Source organism: Triticum aestivum, chromosome 2A (assembly GCF_018294505.1).
Source record: "Triticum aestivum cultivar Chinese Spring chromosome 2A, IWGSC CS RefSeq v2.1, whole genome shotgun sequence".
In the NCBI taxonomy this organism is placed as follows: Eukaryota; Viridiplantae; Streptophyta; class Magnoliopsida; order Poales; family Poaceae; genus Triticum; species Triticum aestivum.
This window is the reverse complement of record NC_057797.1, coordinates 764,616,594-764,635,614: the sequence shown is the minus strand read 5'-3', so window position 1 is coordinate 764,635,614 and position 19,021 is coordinate 764,616,594. Positions and strand designations below refer to the sequence as shown.

General features: G+C 47.2%; 3 protein-coding genes across 3 annotated transcripts; 1 reads left to right on the top strand and 2 right to left on the bottom strand.

Moving 5' to 3' along the window:
* The first annotated feature begins 4,810 nt into the window (after positions 1 to 4,810).
* Positions 4,811 to 6,199, top strand: LOC123191031 (probable esterase PIR7A). Its single transcript, XM_044603787.1, has 3 exons — positions 4,811 to 5,423; positions 5,501 to 5,638; positions 5,710 to 6,199. Exons 1-3 carry the CDS (start codon positions 5,049 to 5,051, stop codon positions 5,998 to 6,000), a joined length of 804 nt encoding a protein of 267 aa, XP_044459722.1. The 5' UTR covers positions 4,811 to 5,048; the 3' UTR covers positions 6,001 to 6,199.
* A 673-nt stretch (positions 6,200 to 6,872) lies between these two features.
* LOC123191029 (dihydroorotate dehydrogenase (quinone), mitochondrial) lies at positions 6,873 to 10,765 on the bottom strand. Its single transcript, XM_044603786.1, has 11 exons — positions 10,510 to 10,765; positions 9,875 to 9,957; positions 9,340 to 9,663; positions 8,980 to 9,220; positions 8,500 to 8,580; positions 8,314 to 8,421; positions 8,198 to 8,227; positions 7,909 to 8,046; positions 7,722 to 7,759; positions 7,540 to 7,639; positions 6,873 to 7,361 (listed from the first exon to the last, which is right to left on the bottom strand). The coding sequence occupies exons 1-11, from the start codon at positions 10,675 to 10,677 to the stop codon at positions 7,275 to 7,277; spliced, it is 1,398 nt and encodes a 465-aa protein (XP_044459721.1). The 5' UTR covers positions 10,678 to 10,765; the 3' UTR covers positions 6,873 to 7,274.
* Positions 10,766 to 15,921: 5,156 nt separating this feature from the next.
* Positions 15,922 to 17,580, bottom strand: LOC123191028 (thioredoxin X, chloroplastic). The gene is made up of 2 exons (XM_044603785.1): positions 17,231 to 17,580; positions 15,922 to 16,336 (listed from the first exon to the last, which is right to left on the bottom strand). Exons 1-2 carry the CDS (start codon positions 17,540 to 17,542, stop codon positions 16,130 to 16,132), a joined length of 519 nt encoding a protein of 172 aa, XP_044459720.1. The 5' UTR covers positions 17,543 to 17,580; the 3' UTR covers positions 15,922 to 16,129.
* Positions 17,581 to 19,021: the final 1,441 nt, after the last annotated feature.

The following is a 19,021-nucleotide window of genomic DNA, read 5'->3' as shown; positions in this document are numbered from 1 at the left end:
TTATGATTAACTTTACTAGTGTCATTATTTTTCAAATTAGAATAGTTAAGATTTGAATTCTTTGAAATTTGTGTGAATCTCAAGTTTGTGATTAACTTTACTAGTGCCATTAGTTTTCAAATTAGAATAGTTAAAATTTGAATTCTTTAAAATTTGTGTGAATCTCAACTTTGTGATTAACTTTACTAGTGCCATTAGTTTTCAAATTAGAATAGTTAAAATTTGAATTCTTTGAAATTTGTGTGAATCTCAAGTTTGTGATTGACTTTACTAGTGTCATTATTTTTTCATTTCTACTTAGAACTAAATACTTATAGTTTTTTAGTGATTTATTTTTTTCTTTTAGGTCACAAAAACTATAAACTTTCTGTTAGTGCCATTAGCTTTAAAATTTGAATAGTTTAAATTTGAATTTTTAAAAATTTGTGTGAATCACTAGTTTACTAAATTTGTGTGAAAACACTTTGTGTATTATATTTACTATGTACAATCTTTCTGCACAGAGATACCAAAAATTATAAACTTTCTGTTAGTGCCATTAGTTTTCAAATTAGAATAGTTAAAATTTGAATTCTTTAAAATTTGTGTGAATCTCAAGTTTGTGATTAATTTTACTAGTGCCATTAGTTTTCAAATTAGAATAGTTAAAATTTGAATTCTTTGAAATTTGTGTGAATCTCAAATTTGTGATTAAAATTACTAAAAAAATGAACATAGATGCGCCTATAGAGAAAATTCAACCTAAATTCATAATCAATTTCCATGAATTTCAGAGAAATTCATTATGAATTTAGGTCAAATTTCCTGTATAGGGGCATCTATTTTCATTTTGAGAAGAGCTCAACAATGCAGAGAGGGACGGGCTTATAAACCAGTGTGGGCGCCCTTCAGTTGGCGAGGTGAGACTAAACTGTGAATCGCAACGAGGACTGACCATTTAGTCCCGGTTCGTGGCATGAACCGGGACCAAAGGCCCCCATTGGTCCCGGTTCTGGACTGAACCGGGACTAATGGGCTGACCCGGCCTGGACCATTGCCCCCTTTTCTACTAGTGTACTAGTGAGCCTCATCAAAAAATAGAAAGTAGAAACTTTAATTCATATGCATCTCTATTCCCCACTTCGACTTTTTCAGCTTTTTACATCGGACCGCATTTTTTCTTCCCAAGCACCTACCTTTTGCAGAGGATCCCGCTTCCCTATCCGAACCTACTGTCCCTGACATCCGATCTTATATGGCACATGGGGCATCACCATGAGGCTATACATTGGTCATGTCCTAACAAGGGAAGAGACGAGACGCGCTGGCAGGCACGTGAGAAAGCAGCAGATCGAATTTTCCAACCTTTATTTTTTTTCCTCAACATAAAGAATCCTCCCGTGTCGTGCCGTGTCTGCTGGTGTTGCCATGTAGAAAAAGATGGCACCTGCCCGGCATGCAACACGGAGTAAAAACAAGCACTATTGAGAGATTATAATAGAACAATACTAATAAATGAATGGGTCCCGCTTCGGTACAACCCCCCTCACAAAATGTATAAGGAACAATATGGACTTTGACAGATTGTACATATTTTCGTATGTATGGTAGGTCGGTACTTGAACACAGGACCTCCCGTGCTAATACCAAAGAGCCAAACAACTAGGTTGAACATGCCTTCTCAACAATTCAGCAGCGCGGAATATTAAGAAATACACAAAGCAACAGATTTGAAAGTTTTTTGGGAAATTTGAACACAGTTTTTTAGTAAACGGGAACATTATCCAAAATTGAGACAGTTTAAAATGCGAACAATTTTACGAAAAAACGAATAATCTTTGACAAAATAGAATACATTTTGAAATTATGAACAAATTTTGAAAAAAACTAAACAGAAGTTGAAATTGAGAACAATTTTTTAAAACACGAGCAACATTTGAAACTCTGAACCTTTTCTGAAATTGAGAACAATTCTTCGAAAGCGCGGACAATCTTTGACAAACCGCTGTTCAAAAGTTGCCAAAAATACAATGAACCATTCTATTGTTTAAAATTAATTCTATGAAATGAGTCCAATATGAATATTTTTTATTTTTTTAAATTTTATTTTTCGTCAACATTTTCAATGTACTGTGTCAACAATTTAGATATTCTATGTCAACATTTTTATGAAAACGTTGACTTTATTTTTTAAATGTGATATGGGTTTATGAAATTGTTGACATGTTTTTAAAACTATTAAATTGATATAAAAATCAATATAACAGTTTGTAAATTAATTATCGTGATTAGAAATCAAAATAAAAATAAAAACACTTATGCATCTTCGTAGACCGTGGTGGGCTGTACCTTAATGGGCCTAATGGACGATCCGCATGTTACTAAATGTAGATTGCTCTATATACATAGGAGATCCCTCAGGCAAGATCGTGCCATGTAGGGCTGGACACGAGCCGAGCCGAGCCGAGTTAGGTCCGAGCCACGCTTTAGCTCGCTCTGGAGCGGCTCGGCTCGGCTCGGCTCGTGAAACCAACGAGCTGCATATGGGTGGTTCGGCTCGTTTTTTCACTAACTCGGTCCAGCCCGAGCGGCTCATGACGGGACGGCAAGCGACGTGGGCAGTGTGGCGGTGCGGCTTCGGGAACGCAGCGGCCGACGTTGGGGAGGACTAGGAGCAGAGAAGGACGTGGGTGGGTAGCGCGCGAGCACCGGCGTGCGTGCGTGCGCTCGGCGGCGATGTCATGCCTGCGTGCATGCGCGCCGACGACGGCATGCGTAGGCGCGGCGTCCAGCGGGGTCGCGTTGTCCTGCCCCAGGTGCCCTTGCGGCATGTTGCCCAGCGCCGCCGCAACATCACCCCCTCCTCATCTTGCTTGGAAAGAGAATGGCAGATCGATGGATGGCGGCGGGAAGAAGAAGAGATTGCAAGGAGGGAGGCTGGGGGCGACCGATGTGTGCGGCGGCGGCGGGGATGGTGCTGGATGGGGTGCGTGGGTGCGTGCTGCTCGTGTAGGTCAGAGAAAAGGGGTTTGCTTTGTATTGAGCTTGGCCTGGTCGTGTAGCGCTTGGCTGCGGAATCTTAAAATTTGAGTGTGCGATGAAACGGGCCACCGAGCTGGACCGAGCGAAAACAGGCTCGGCTCGGTCGCTGAACGGGCCTATATTTCCGGCTCGGCTCGTCCTTTTTAGTTGCGGGCCGAGCTAGAACGAGCTTCGAGCCGAGCTAAAATGCTCGCTCGTAGGTCCAGCCCTAGTGCCATGTAACGTTTCTGTCCTGTCTATCATGATTACAATATTTGACACAACTGCCCAAATTTCTCGTGACCAGTTTAACGGTTGTTACGAAAACTGTAAAACCCGATAGGTAAATCGCTCAAAAGGTAAATATCCAATTCAAACGAAATATGTCGAAATGCCATTCGGTAAGCCAAGCGGTTCTCGATTTACCACTCAGTTTTTCCTCTACATAAAAATGGCATGTACAATTTCTAGTTTCAATCGTTCAATTAAACAGAGCATATGGCTACATTGTTTTTCAAAGAAATAACAGAACATTTGGATGTGGTTAGGGAAGGGAAGAGGACGAACGGATGCTGGCTAGCCGCGCCTAAACCCTGGCTAGCCCCCACCATTCGTGGCTAGCCAAGTGGTAGACGCACCTCCTCGGGCCCCCAGCCACCCGAGCCACTCCATTAGCCGGGGTTTTCGATGGCTAGCCGGGGTTTGGAGGCCGGGGCATTTGATTGGGCCGGGATGGAGCCGGCTGCAAACGATTCGAGTTCGAGCGAGTTGGACTTGGCTCAGCTTAACTCATATTAAAATTCGAGTGAGCTCAAACTGAATGAAGCTCAAGATCGAGTTGTAGAACATGACTCCTATTCAGCTTGTAACGATCTTGAATCGATCGCGAGCTAGTTTCGAGCTAAATGAGACGATAATTTTTTTAAAGTCTATGACAATTATTCCCACTAGATAAGGCACAACTTGACATAGAAAACATTAAAATATTTAGCCCAATCAAAATGATGATAATATAAATTTCTTAGAATGACTGGAAAACAAAATATAGGCCAACAATCATAAAAACTTGCAGCGTAGTGCATGCCGGAGATGCCAAAAACAACAGACTATTTAACACATGGCCGACCATGTACCATAATATAGCCTAAAGTTTCCCTACAATTAATTAGTCTTCCATGTTTGCTGGTAAATAAAATGGAGAAAAATCCTAGGCGACATATATGGTAATAAATTATCATATTTCCATTTAATATATGACATGGTCATTTAACATAATTGTATTATGCCGAGCCATCGAGCTCATATCGGGCGAGCCAGTATTTGACTCAAGATCAGCTCGTTTCTCAACTGAGCTATTGAAAGTGTTCAAACTCAGCTCATTTATTTTTTAATCAATCTCGAGTCGAACCAAAAAACGAGTCGATCTCGAGCGGCTCATGAGCCTCGAGCTTTTCTTGCAGCCCTAGATGAAGGGAGGTGGTGGTGGGGATGGAGGGAGGCGAGCGCTGAGGGTGGAATGAGCTCTGGACCATTGGAGAAAAGGATAAGGGTTATTTCCTCTTTTCTTTTAATTATTTCTCTTCATTTCTTCCTTCTTGATTTTTTTTGTCAGGCAAACATGTTTTTTTCATAAACTTCTTCAACCATGATTTTTTATTATTCATACAGTTTTTTTAAAAAAAATATCATAAATTTTCCAAATTCTTTTTAAAAAAATTGTCCGAAAACCGATCATCTGCTTAAATCGGACCGGACCTGTTTTGACGAAAACCCTGAAAATTAGCAACCATGCGTGTAGAATAGTACTACTCCTACTTTTTAAAGGCACCATCCAGTGAATTCTAGTGGACGACAGCAGGCGATTCATGATCAGATAAAAAACCCGATTCCTGCCGCCTTTTAGCATTCTTAATAATTAGCGGAACCTAATAAGAGCCGCCACATGGATTGTTAAGCGAAAACAGGTTCCCAAACCGAAAGATCGAAGGAGCTCAGATTATTGCTCTGATTTTCACACGCCGACTTGGATCGAGTGAGCTCGATCGGGGATGGAAGGCGGCAAGAAGCAGCACCACCACTTCGTCCTGATCCACGGCGTCTGTCACGGCGCGTGGTCCTGGTACAGGGTGGCCACCGCTCTGGAGGCCGCCGGCCACCGCGTCACCGCGCCGGACATGGCCGGGTGCGGCGCCAGCCCCGGGCGCGGCGAGGAGGTGGCGTCCTTCGAGGACTACAGCCGGCCGCTGCTGGACGCGGTGGAGGCGCTGCGGGAGGGCGAGCAGGCGGTCCTCGTCGCCCACAGCTTCGGCGGGCAGAGCCTCGCGCTGGCCATGGAGAGGCACCCGGAAAAGGTCTCCGTGGCCGTCTTCGTCACGGCCACCATGCCCGCCGCCGGGAAGCCCATGACCTACGCCTTCAAACAGGTACTCCTCCCGTCAGAAAAAGCTCGTTCCTCAAATGGATGTGACCGTTAACAGTTGTACTACGAAACTGCTGTTAGCTATCGCAAGGGAAAGGGCCGGATTTCTTCATGGATTGCGCGCTCGGAAGCGCCGGCGATCCCCGGAATCCGGACAAGACGTTCCTGTTCGGGCCAAAGTACATGGCGCGGAGAGTGTATCAGCTCAGCCCTCCCGAGGCATGTTTAATTTGTTCCTCAATTTCTGCTTATACTTTCTCTGATCTGATGTATGATGCGGTATAATGCAGGACCTGACCCTGGGAATCGCGATGGTGAGGCCGTCACGGCGGTTCCTCAACGACGACACGATGAACGGGGACGTCCTGACGGCGGCGAGGTACGGAGCGGTGAGGCGTGTGTACGTCGTGGCCGAGGAGGACGAGTGGAAGCCGGCGGAGATGCAGCGGCTGATGGCCTCGTGGAACCCCGGCACTGAGGTCATGGGGTTGCAGGGAGCTGATCATATGCCCATGTTCTCAAAGCCGAGGGAGCTCTCAGAATTACTCATGGTGATTGCCAACAAGTACCCAGCAAGCTGAGTTGGTTAGATGGCTTCAGTGCAAGGAAACTTCAAGCACTGATATTACGATACATTCCTCATAAATCTACGGTCGAGCCACGATGGTGCAATATAATGCAGGATCTCCTTAATTACTTCCTCTGTTTTAGTTAGTACACTAAATTACGGTCTGGTTGATGGCCCTGATTAATCTCAATTTTGGCCGATTTGGTGCGAAATGTTTAAGTTAAGTCCCTAATTACACATTTGTTAGTCCTAACAGAACCATACAACGGTGGAATACCCAAAATTCCTGAGGTACTGTAGCTGCAGGTCTTTATCATACTGCTGATTGTTTGGGAGTGAGCTCAACTTAAATACCCGAGTCACTGAATTATAATAAGTCCGGGTTAACCCTTTTACGCGGAGCGAGGACAGAAGCGTAAGGCTGCCTGTAATGGAGGCATGCTTGTACTCGCCTACAGATCCCAAAAAAAAAAAATCAAACTAGGGTTAAATCTTGCTCAATTTTCACAAAATGGTCAAAACACCAAATTTGCCCCTTAGAAGCTAGTTCGACCTAATTAGGAAGTGCATGCGCTTGCACGCCTGCATGATTATGGTTCGATGTCTCAACACAGTAGCAGAGCCAGGAAGAACATATCAAAGGCTACACACACCATTTGGAACAACACAAAGTGCAAAACTTTGATCACAATCTGCTCTGTTCAGAGGGACTCGGAAACATTTCCAGACAAAAGCTTCCATGCTGCACAACCACAGTTACAAGTGCAACATTCTCAGATGGGAACATGAAAGCTCCACACAAAAGCTAACAACGGTCACCAGGATTATAACTGCAACAGACACCAAGTCCAAACCCACCAGCAACGGTCAATTCAGCTAAGCATATTAAACCAGAAAACACGGGCATCATATAACTTTTGCATAGTGCTACAGAGACCGACAGAGGCAAAATGCAGCAGCTTCAGATCAATATCCTAGCACAATTCGTAAACCGGCCATTGTTTCACCACAGGGAAGGAAGCCTGGAGATATACACATGAGTTAACTAAAATTTCTTGTGCAGCTCGCTCACAAGGAAACAAGAACCGAATGCCATCATCCATGGATGCACCGGTGGCACGTAGACCAGTACGTACTTACTAAAGGCTGTATGATTAGTAACACACCCTCAAAATAGTTTCGACTTGGTTTCGCTCGCTTTTCGAGTAGCGTCCGAGTGAGTGAGTAGGGCAAAAGCACGCTCATGGGAAAAATTCTGCTAGCGTCGTTGAGGATCTCGGTTGGTGTTCAGGCCTTCAAGGGCTTGAAGTCTGCTCCCACTGCCTCCTGGATAGATTTGAAGCCGTCTCTTTCCAAGCATTCTGCGAGCTCGGCCTGTCGAATAATCATCAGCATCAGAGTTCAATTCAGACATACACAAGGGAGCAGGCTAAAATATGTTGGTCAGAATGGCCGGGCTCATTTACCGAGGAGCAGTGGTACGTTTGTAACTAGGAAAAGGGCTGCAACTTGTAAGGTTCATGCCAAGTAAAATAAGTGTTAGATTTATAACCTTTATTCTCGGGATGAGAGCTGGACCTCCGTAGGCAAGTGCGGTGTAAAGCTGAACAAGCGTAGCTCCAGAACGTATCTTCTTGTATGCGTCCTCGCCGCTGTATGTGCGATAGAAATTTGATTAAATATTGGTGTTGAAAGTGAAAAACACGGTCAAAGTAAATACAGAACTAACATTACCTAGTTACACCACCACAGCCTATCAGGGTAACCTTGCCCTGCAGGATATGCAAACACTTGTTCATGAGGGAGAGTTATGAGACTCCAGTAAAGAAATAGTAGCGCCAAAAATGCAGTGACCAGGATGGAAGATGTGCTAAAGTAAATAGATACTAATATAAAGTAAGAAACGGGATAAAGCACGCACGCCTGTACGGATATACATATCCCTGAGAACTTGAGTAGATAAGTCAAACAGAGGCTTCCCACTTAATCCGCCGGCTTCCTGAGCTAATGGATGTGCGTCTGCAGGAGGCGGCCTTGAAATTGTTGTGTTCGATATAATCTGTGTTTTTAACAATGTCGATAAAGAATAAGCAAACAGTAGTGAAGCAACATGGACGAGAGAAATACATATTTGCACAGGAGTTAATTAGGGTTATGCTAGTCAGTGCAGTGACACGTAAAAATGTGTCATGGAATAATTATCCACCTACCAGGCCATCTAACTTGGAAGCAAGAGCAACCTGGAAAACAGCAAGCAAAAGCATAAGAAAAATATTCACCAACTGTCAAAGAGCATGAAAAATAAGGCTTTAGTCCAGTATGTTACGGCAGCAATGTCCTCAAGATCTTGCTTCGACAAGTCCGGTGCGATCTTCACAAGCAATGGTGGTGGACCATCTTCAGCCCACTGCATCTCATCTCGTGCATCTTGCACCTGCACATCCAGTGTATGTCAAACTAATTTCCCATGCAAATGAAGAAAAGATCCACTCCAATTAGAAAGACCACAGACCTTCTTCACAAGTTCTTTCAGCTGCTTTCTACCTTGCAATTGGCGAAGACCAGGAGTATTTGGGGAAGAAACATTTATGACCTGCATTAAGAGTAAGAAACCAGTTGCTATCATTTATGCCGCATGTCCATATACACTGCTCATCCAGCAGCAGTCCTATTCCATGATTGAGACAGAGCATAAAACAATGAAACGTTTTTCTTTAGATGCAGAGCACAGCCCCTGATTTCAGTAAGAAAGTTGTAGTAGCATGTTTTAGCAGATGGTAACAAATGGGGAGCCATCATGAAGTACAGTGTGCATTGACGACAAAACATTCGCAAACAGTTCTCTAGTTATGCTGTTTTCCTCAGATCAGCATGAATGAATGCAAAGTTCCTTATTCTAACAACCATATCCATCTGAATCTATGGTGCATATGAAACTGAAAGTAACAAACGTGTGATGTGAGGTTATTTTGTAACAGCAAAAGATGGATACCAGGTAATCAGCATACTGTGACAATGAATGAACTCCTTGCACGTAATCAGCACCAGCATCTTCACTAGTCTTATTCTTGCCAAGATTGACTCCCAAAATCCCAGGACCTGCTTTCCCTCCTTGCTTTACATCACTGGAGCTCGAAGTTTCCTCCATCTTCCTCTTACCATGTTGTGCCCCAAGACGCTTAGCAACTACAACAATTCCTTCACTGTTGAACCCGCAGCGATTGACTACAGCACTGAAGAGAAAGCAAGAAAACACCATTATAAGAAACCACCACACAACATTTTAATTTGTTTCATAATTAAAGTGGCAGCGGACAGTTTGAATAGCAGTAGCAGAACATGGAATGCTTACCCATGCTCTTTCAATCTGAATATTCGCGGCTTAGGATTCCCCTCTTGAGGCTGAGGTGTTACAGAGCCAACTTCCACAAAGCCAAACCCAAGACCCAATAGACCCTCCACAGCCTCAGCATTCTTATCAAAACCAGCAGCAAGACCAATTGGATTTGTAAAGTTCCTTCCCCAAACCTCTATCCCAAGAACTGGTGGATCGGGTCTCTTTTCTCTAGGGACAAATCCATGAGCAGCAGCAGAAACAGCCAAACGATGAGCAAACTCTGCATCTAGTAGCGCAAAAAGTGGATTCACGAGTTCTGTTGATTTGAATAACCACCCACTGCACGATCACAAAGGTCGTATCCATTAGTGAATAGGCTCCAGGTTGATAGTTGTAGCCAAAAAAGGGTACAATTAAGCAGGAACATATGAATTCCTAGAATCCCAACTTGTGGCTATTTCAAGCACCTATGGGGTGCTTTCGTGCTATTCAGATGTAATTACAACTTGTTCTAATGAAAAATTAGGTCCAAGAACTTAGTGGCATGTACCAAAACGTGGCCTCGTCGGTAGTACTCACGTAAGCACCTCCAGCAATGGCCAATCCTATCATGGCCCCAGTCAAAAGCCTACCCTGCATATTGACGAGGAACAACAAGGACTAGTTAATAAAGTAAATGACACAGTAAAGGGACAGGTAATCACTATAATAACTGTATGATCAACTCAATGTTTCATAAGATCCTTCACAAGCAACTAATTTAAGAATGCACTTTTTTCAAACAAAAGAGGACAAGTATTGTTGTCAAAATCTCAAGAATAGTGCAGTCAATAGATCCTCCATCTACAGGAACATCAAGTCCGATTATTATTTTCCCCTTTGTATTTGTATTTAAATCATGATGATGGGACAGAGCGCAAGTGAGTAACTGCGCTACAAAAGGTCACACAAAAATATTATCTTTGATCAAAAGACGCAACGCGTTCAGATGGCACGAGAGCATGGACCAGATCACCAGCGCAGCGTACTGGCGGCAACCAGCGGGCACGGCATCTAAAACACGCCAGCTGCTTCCTCCATTACTCGAGAGGAAGCAGCGCGCGGAGGAGCAGAGCGCAGCGCGCGCGCGTGAGGTGTATGTGTCAATGCCGAGGAGGCGGGGGGCGGCTGGGAGGGACGCGTTACCTTGCGGGGAGGCGGGGGCACCTTAATGGGCGCTGCGACGGCGGAGACCGTCCTGCTGGCCTGCCGGGCGCCGGCGGGGGCGGGGGCGGAGGCGCGCCACGGGGAGCCGCGCAGGAGGGCGCCGCGGAGGGAGCGCCGCCACGCGCTCGCGGCGGCGGAGGACGCCATGGCGGGGCAGGCAGGCGCGGGGGCCGACGGCGATGGCGGCGGCGGCGGCGGGACGGGCGGGCGGGCGTTCTGGTCGGCGTGGGGAGCAAGCAGAAGGGTCGAGGGCTCAGGCGTGGAAGAGAAGTAGTAGCAGACTGTACTTGGGCTGGGCCGGGAGACGGGCCCAGGTCGGCTTATAAGCGGCTCGCCATCTCTTCTTCTTGCTCGCTCGACCGGATTTTTTTTCTTTTTTTTTCTTTCTTCTGTCCGAAGAGACCAGTAGAAATAACTCCGTATGCTACGACTTGCGAAGCAAGGCAGAAATGGCTTCCAATACCTCCTCGTAGGCTCTCGAATGCTGAGATAGCAAGAAGTGCGATGCATTCTGTAAAAAAAAAGGACGATGCAGCTAGGGATGAAAATCGGGCCCGGTTTAACCAAAGAAAGGCCATGCTTTCATTGCCAAAGCTTCCATAGTTGAGACTTCCGAAGCAAAAGGAACACGGCAATAACCAGCAGCTACTCCATCCGGTCATTTTTACTTTGCATATTAGAACTCTTTGAAGTCAAACTTCACAAAGTTTGACCGTACTTATATAAAAAAATATCAACATCTGACATGCTAATGTTATACAATATGAAACTTTAAGTCATAACACATCTATAGGTATTGATTTCAGATTGTGAATGTTGGTACTTTTTTTTATAAAGTTGGTCAATTTTTATGAGGCTTGACTTCAATCAAATCTTATATGCGAACTAAAAAGAACCGGAGGGAGTACAAATGTAGCTTGGTCATCAGGAATGACGGCTCTCGTTGATCCCACTCCGTCTTCACCATGGAAAGAAGCGCCCGCGTTCTGTTTTAAATTACCTTTTCCTGGCTTTACCCATCGAGTTTTCTTCCTAACAGCGTGCTTGGTTCGGAGGATTTATAGATGGGGAATGGGAGTTGAGAGATGAGGAGATTAAAAGTCCACTGTTTGATTAGAGGTAATGAGAGTTTAAGTGGGAAGGGGAATGAGAGTTGAGGAAGTCGATTCCCATCGATTTCTTTCTATGGACAACGCATTTGGTAATATTTGGGAAGGGGAATGGGAGTTTATAGTAGGGAGTTATATTGAGATTAGACATGGAATGAGACGTTTTATTCCCAACCCTTTGTTTGGCACATAATAGGAATTACATGTGAGATTTGAGGAGAAACTGTATTCCTTTGTTTGGCTCATGGGAATTGGCAAGGGACTAGACATGGGAAGTTAATGTAAATTATGATGAAGGGCTAAGATCGACTCACTAAAATAATTCCCTTTCAATTTCCACCCCCTCTCCTATTAATAAAACGGTGGGAGTTGGTGTCTAAAGTCCCATGCCTATTCCCTTCTAAATTCCCAGTCCCCCTAACCAAACAATAGATTTAAAGACTCACACCCCTTCAATTCCCATTCCCTAGATCTAATCACCCCCAACCAAACACGCTAGAAGTACCCTGAGCAGAGTTTTATCCCACGCTAATTCCCATCATATACCAAACAAGGGAATGTGAGTAAATATCTACTTTCCATGCCCAATCCATCCATTAACATCCTCATGCAAACTACCATTCATGAGCAGAGTGTTTACCAAATAGGCTGTAAACACTATTTTATGGTTTGCCTTGGAGACTGGATGGGTGTACTACACCCAATTTAGCCAAAAAAAAATGAAAAATGGTATCAAACAAAATCCAAAAAAATTGAATAGACCAGTAGAAATACTTCATACAACTTGGCGAGCAAGGCACAAATGCCTTCTTTTTGACAAAATGGAGGACTAGGCAGTAGCCTAGTGGCAAGGGTCACAGTGGCGAACCCTGCGCCCATGGTTTGACTCCCGTCGGAAGCGAATTTGTGGCGTCTCATCCGATGGGCTCCTTCTATAAAATATACGTCCTAGGTGCTAGTGTCCATGGAAATTTTTTCTCCTGACAAATGTCTTCTTGATATAAAAGTCGTGATTTTCCATACAAAAATCTCCATTGTGATTTTTTCCCATTATTCATCACTTCATAAAATACCTTTTGAAGACAATACAAATGTAGATGCCCACACACACACCCTGTAAAATACCAGATAACTCTTCCGGTTCATCTATAATGGAAATTAGTGGCTATTAAAAATTAGTTTTGATTTACTATGGCAATAGTTGTTGGTTACAACCATTAAAAAGATTGATTAGTTCCATCAGATTATTTGAACTGCAGCAAGGAATGAACATTACAAGTTTACAACTCTCTTTGATTTTCTTTGATGTTTCCTCTTTTGTCTGGTCTGAAATAATATGTCTTGTCTATATATTCTACTATGCATCATCATTTTCTTCTGTATTACTGATAGGAGAATATTGTAATGGCACTTCATTAATTAGAGGTAATAGACACAACTTCGGTCATACCATGTTAGTACAATTAATTTATTTTCAATTCCAAACATGTATCAGTTGCAGAAGATGTGGCACGAGTTGGTGGGCAGCTGGTTGTAGCCGAAGCAAGAGCATTCAAAGACATGAGCTGCTATCTGTACATAGGTATATATTAGCTTCTGCACTGTCTCTTTGTCTCTTTACTACCTTTCCTACCCACTCATGCTTTGAATTTGCTCTTAGCTTGGTGAGGTTATTGTGAGGTGAAAAAAATGATGCATGGTCAGATTTTAGGTGTATCCTATTGACTGCATGATTACATATATCGTGATGTTACTCAGCTATTATTCTCATTTGCTTCCTATTGTGCATTTGGTTTGTTGCGGGTCTTACACACACTCACTTCTTCCTTATATTGCATGGATCCGACTAAGTCTTCCATGTGTCTTTCTTTTTTTTGAAGCTCTCGCAGAGAAGAAATTAAGGATTTCTTAGCATTTCAGCTTCATCTAGGAAAGTTATAATCATTGTATTAGAAAAAACACAAATGATCCTCTCACAATGATGGAAAATTAGTTGTGAACGATAACTTGTGTTCTCTAGAGATTTTTAATTTAAGTGCATGGTTGTTAATAGTGTTAAATGCATGTACTTTGAGTGATGAAATAACACCCGTGGTACAAATAAGAAAGTGAAAGGGGCGTGTCTCCACCTGACAACGCCCCAACTTCTCTCAGGAGCCCGCGATGGCGGGCCCCAACCACTAGTTCACATATACGTCTTCTGAAACCTCGCTCGCACAAAACCGCATGACAGATCGCACCCGTCGGCCATGGCGTGCCAGCAGTCCCGCGCCTACGCGGCCATCCTCCAGCGCAGCGCCGACCCCCGCCGCGTCGCCTCCCTCCACGCGGCGATCCTCAAGCCGGGCCTCCTCGCTTGCGACCAGTTCCTGGCCAACCACCTCCTCATCGCCTACTTCAGGTCGCCGCTCCGGCCCCGCCACCACGGCCTCCGCCTGCTCGACGAAATGCCCCGCCGCAACGCCGTCTCCTGGGCCGCCGCCGTCTCGGGGCTCGCGCAGGGGGCCCGGCCCCGCGAGGCGCTCGCGCTCTTCCGCGCCATGCGGCGCGAGGGGGCCCCGCCCAGCGAGTTCGCGTTCGTGAGCGCGCTCAACGCCAGCTCGCTCGTCGCCCCCGCCGGCGCGCACGCGCGGCAGCTCTACGCCCTCGCCGTCCGGCTCGGCTTCCAGTCCCACGCCTTCGTGCTGAACGCGTTCCTCGCGGCGATGGTCCGGCAGGAGCGGCTCGCCGACGCCGTGCGGCTGTTCGAGTGGGCCTCCGGCCGCCGCGACATCGTCTCGTGGAACACGCTGCTCGCCGGGCTCGCGCGCCGCTCGCGGACGCGCATGTGGATTCTCTGGCGGAGGATGTCCCGGGAAGGCGCCGGGGCCGACGGGTTCTCGTTCAGCATCGTGCTCTCGGGGCTGACGGCCGACGCGGACACGGTGAGCGGTTTGCAGGTCCATGGGCAGCTTGTCAAGAGCGGCTTCGGCGACGATGTCTGCGTGGGCAACTCCTTGGTGGAGATGTACACGAAGAACGGGGCCCTGGAGTCCGGCAACAGAGCGTTCACCGAGATGCCCCGGAGAGACGTCGTGTCGTGGACGGAGATGGCCGCCGGTTGGCTGCAGTGTGGCGAGCCCGCCAAGGCCATCGGAGTGCTCGGTCCCATGATGCTCGAAGGAATTAGGCCAAACAACTACACATTGGCGACGGCAGCCAATGCCTGCGCGACCCTCGCCGGTCCGAGCGAAGGGCGCAAGGTTCATGGATACGCCATCAAACTGGGAGAGGGCTCTGATGTCGCCGTGAACAACGCGCTCATCGACATGTACTCCAAGTGCGGCCTGGTGGACACCGCGCACAGGGTGTTCCAGTCAATGCGGCAGCGGCCCGTCATATCCTGGACGACGATGATCATGGGGTTCGCGCGGAACGGGCAACCTCAGAACGCCGTGAAGGTGTTCGACGACATGCTTCTGGAAGGCGTCACGCCTAACCACATCACGTTCCTCTGCGTCCTCCATGCCTGCAGCCAAGGCGGGTTCATGGAGGAAGCCTGGATATACTTCAGAGCCATGACAGACAAGTTCCGCATCGAGCCCGGCGAGGATCACTACGCCTGCATGGTCGATCTCCTCGGGAAGGCAGGCCATATAGAGGATGCCGAGGAGCTGATATCGCGGATGCCGTTCCGCCCCAGGGTTCTGGTCTGGCAGGCGCTGCTCGGTGCTTGTCAGCTCCATGGCAATGAGGCCGCAGCAAAGCGGGCTGCAGAGCGCGCTCTTGCGCTCGAGAAGGAAGACCCGTCGATGTACTTGCTGCTGTCGAGGACGCTCGCGGGTCGGCACGATTGGGGCGGCGCCGGAAGGTCGAGAGGGCTCATGGGGGACAGAGAAGTCATGAAGCTGCCTGGGTCTACCTGGTTGCAGTCCATGCCCGAGACTGAGAGTGCCCAGGCTTGCACAGCATGAACAATAATGCAAAATGCACATTTTCCTAATGGAAGCACCTGGAACCCTTTTCTGGCCTGAAAGGCTTCAGGCTACGAAGGAAAGTAGGTATTTAAATCATTTTCTGGCATGAAAGGCTTCAGGCTACAGAGGAAACTAGGTATTTCAGTTATCTGAGTGAATGCCATTTTGGCTTGGATGGAAGTGAATTGACAGTTTCCTGAATGAACTTCTGCATGATCCAACTGGTAAGAGTCTGATGTGATCAATGGCTATCAATTCTGTTCAGGGCAAAACAGTTATTAATTGGCCTTGCTTAATAACAATAAAATAAGTGTAAATCCTCATGATAGCCCTTGATATATGCTCTTTTTTTCCAATACAAAGAAAGCCATACATAGTCCTGATCGTGTAGGTAATTAGTAATTACAGAGTACAGCTATGGAGTGGGGAAAACTGTTCAATATGCAAGCTGTGCAGCTCAAGCCAATGCCATTTGGCATCCTCTGAAGTGTGAACCATTACAAGAATCGGTCTTGCAGACAACAGGCGATGATGTCAAGCGACATTTGAGGTCTCCAGGAGAGGCTCGATGTAGTCCTTGAACTTGGCCTTGTTTATCGCGCCTTCTCTTCGGCTCCCTGGCACCTCTTGCCCGTTCTTGAAGAGGATCAATGCCGGGAGACCGTAAACCTTGTACTTCTCGATAATTTGAGGATTTGCATCATGGTCGATCTTGACGATCTTTAATCTCCCCTCATATTCCTGTTTCATAAGAAAATCGCCAACTATCAGAGATACAAATTAAAATAACAGACTTCCACTCTAAATTTCTTTAGCTTTCAGCGCTGCTGAGGCCTGCAGAAAATTTTCCATGCACCCTTAATTTGACTCTCTTTGGAAAAAGAAACTACTGGGTAGGTGATTGTTCACATAGAGTACATTGATGTCTGTACACATTGGCCAATTGATCAGGGAGTTTTCATGATTGCTAGTGAGACCAATTTTGGAGGTTCCAAACTAAGCCTCTCCATTGTCCAATGATCTACTTATACCAAACTAATCTAGGAAGGCATCCCAGGCTCACCGCATCAACCAAATCATTAAGGCTATGGTAAATTTTATGCAGTCTAAACATATTATCCATGGTATCTTGGCAACCTGACAACCTGTCATATACTCCCTCTGTGATTCCTTGCAGTGATTACTACTTCGCCATTGATTTCAGCAAGCATTTTGGGCCTTTGTTCTATTCTACCACTTGTTACAGACTCACATGAAGGCAGTTTTACTGTGGTAAGATGCACAGCTCAAACCAGAAAACTTTCTGGGAACTGCTGAATTTCCTGTTCTTTTAGTAACAACATGGAGTTCGTACATCCACAGACGCCGTGACAGGTCAGGTTGCTGGGAGCTGCTGAGTGCCCCCTTCTCTTTACTAAGGTGTGTGTGGCCATGGAGTTCATGCATCAGCTGTTCACAGGATGCCAACGACTTACGGCTACCACTGACATTATTCCGCGACAGTTGCTATCCATACCATACAGCAGGAACTGAATTATCCACCGCAGCAAAACTAGAACTGCGAGCGCCGTGTGGTTTGGTGTCTCTGCGATTCTCAACTAAACGAACACGACGAGGCCGGGCGGCAGCGCGTACCTCGGAGGCCCAGTCGACGACGGGGGCGACGAGGCGGCAGGGCCCGCACCAGTCGGCGACGAAGTCGACGAGCACGGGCAGGTCCGACTGCATGACCTCCGCCTCGAACTCGCCCTCCCCGACCAGCTTCACCGCCCCGCGGCACCGGACGCGCGCGCGCGCCAGGGCGGGCGCGCGGCAGAGGAGGGGCCCCGCTGCCCGAGGGAGCGCGACGGCGAAAGGGAGCCGGCGGGAGGAGGAGAAGGAGAGGGGCGAGCGGAGGGGCGGAGGGGGCGCGAGCGTGGACGCGGTGGTGCTCGGCGCGGATGCCATGGGGGTGGGGGGAGGGGGGAGAGCTGCACGATGCCGATGAGGCGGGGCGGGTAGGAGGAATCTTCTGGAAGGTGCCACCTGGCCACCGGTTTGTGCGACGAGCGGGTTCGTTTCTGGTCGTGAGGCCCACGGCTTTCGGGGCCTCGGCCTGGTTTATCCAACGCGCAAAATTTGTGTGGCCCATGTATAATAACACGCACCCCTAAAACAAAATGTATAATACGTACGTAACACGCAGTGAGGGTTCTGGAGGAAAAAAAAACTCGGCCAGAAGAGGACCGTTGGGTGGGTCATTGTCTCTCTTCTCCTCCTCGTCTCTGATATGATCAGACCAAGAGGGTAACTGTCACGACCCTGTTTGCCCGCTCTACCCAATCTTCTTCATTATCCATAGGCCACAACTCTCTTTTTCACGACACACCTCAAAAGGCACGCGTAGAGGCGCAGAAGGGTGGGCTATGAGCCTATGAGGCAAAATAGGAGTTGTGTGTGGGCTATATAGCACAATGCTCAGTTGTATCAACATGGGGTTGCGAGAACCACTGACCTCACGCCCATCATGAGATCCGCAGATCGTGTTGGCGTCCGACGTTTTTCAAGAAATTGACCATTAAAGGAGCAAAGCGCGTGCCTCTCTTCAGTTGAGAAATTTGTCTCGTGAAGCAATGGACGCGCATGATGTTGTTCTGATGGCTTTCAAGATGGGCTTGAGCCCCATTATTGTATAGAGGCACGCCGTAAAAGTGGGTGGCCATGAAACCCGACAAACATGAGCGCTCGAAAGTTCCATATATCTGTCCGGGTCAAAGCGGAATTTCGTAGAATGTTTCTCTTGGTCATGTGGGGGCGGGAAGCTAATATGAGGTGGCCCACATATGTGCAAAATAAGCTACCAAGAGTAGGAGAAAATGTGTTTGGCTTAATTTTCCCTGGCAAATTGTCAATACGGTTTCCCCTCAGCAAATAAAAATAAGAAGTGTCAATACGATTGTGTTCGTGATTCGAAAAAAACGACTGAGCAGCAAGAACACACGAAATTAAAGGGAAAAAAGTGTTCCCGCAAAAAAAAAAGAAATTAAAGGGAAAGCGGGGTGTCGTTTTCACATGAAAGCAAATGAATCCGGATGGGCCACGCGTCAGCGGCTGGCGCGGCCCACCTGTCGTCTTACGAAAGCACTGCACCGCGTCTACCGACCAGCTGGTGAACCAGGTCCACGCAACAGATAGAAGCAACAAAACCCGATCCATCTCGCCGGTCTCCGGCTTGGCTTGGCCTTGACGACGCCCGCTGCCGCTGACGCTTTCTCCATCCATCCCCCTTTATTCTTCCCCCCAAAACCCCCCCACCCTCCGCGCATGGAGGCGCGCGCTCCGGAGACGCCGGCCGGCTAGGGCTCCCCTCCCCACCCCCTCCCTCCTCGGCACGCCATGGCCATGCCCACGCCGGCCGCGGCGCTGCTCCACCCCTCCTCCGCCGTC

Coding starts and splice junctions, on each gene's coding strand:
- LOC123191031 (XM_044603787.1), top strand. CDS start 5,049: ATGGAAGGCGGCAAGAAGCAGCACCACCACTTCGTCCTGATCCACGGC. Junction 5,424..5,500: donor TGACCTACGCCTTCAAACAG/GTACTCCTCCCG, acceptor AACTGCTGTTAG/CTATCGCAAGGGAAAGGGCC. Junction 5,639..5,709: donor ATCAGCTCAGCCCTCCCGAG/GCATGTTTAATT, acceptor GGTATAATGCAG/GACCTGACCCTGGGAATCGC.
- LOC123191028 (XM_044603785.1), bottom strand. CDS start 17,542: ATGGCATCCGCGCCGAGCACCACCGCGTCCACGCTCGCGCCCCCTCCG. Junction 16,337..17,230: donor TCGTCGACTGGGCCTCCGAG/GTACGCGCTGCC, acceptor CTTATGAAACAG/GAATATGAGGGGAGATTAAA.
- LOC123191029 (XM_044603786.1), bottom strand. CDS start 10,677: ATGGCGTCCTCCGCCGCCGCGAGCGCGTGGCGGCGCTCCCTCCGCGGC. Junction 9,221..9,339: donor TTCAGATTGAAAGAGCATGG/GTAAGCATTCCA, acceptor CTTTCTCTTCAG/TGCTGTAGTCAATCGCTGCG. Junction 8,228..8,313: donor ATCTTGAGGACATTGCTGCC/GTAACATACTGG, acceptor GCTGTTTTCCAG/GTTGCTCTTGCTTCCAAGTT.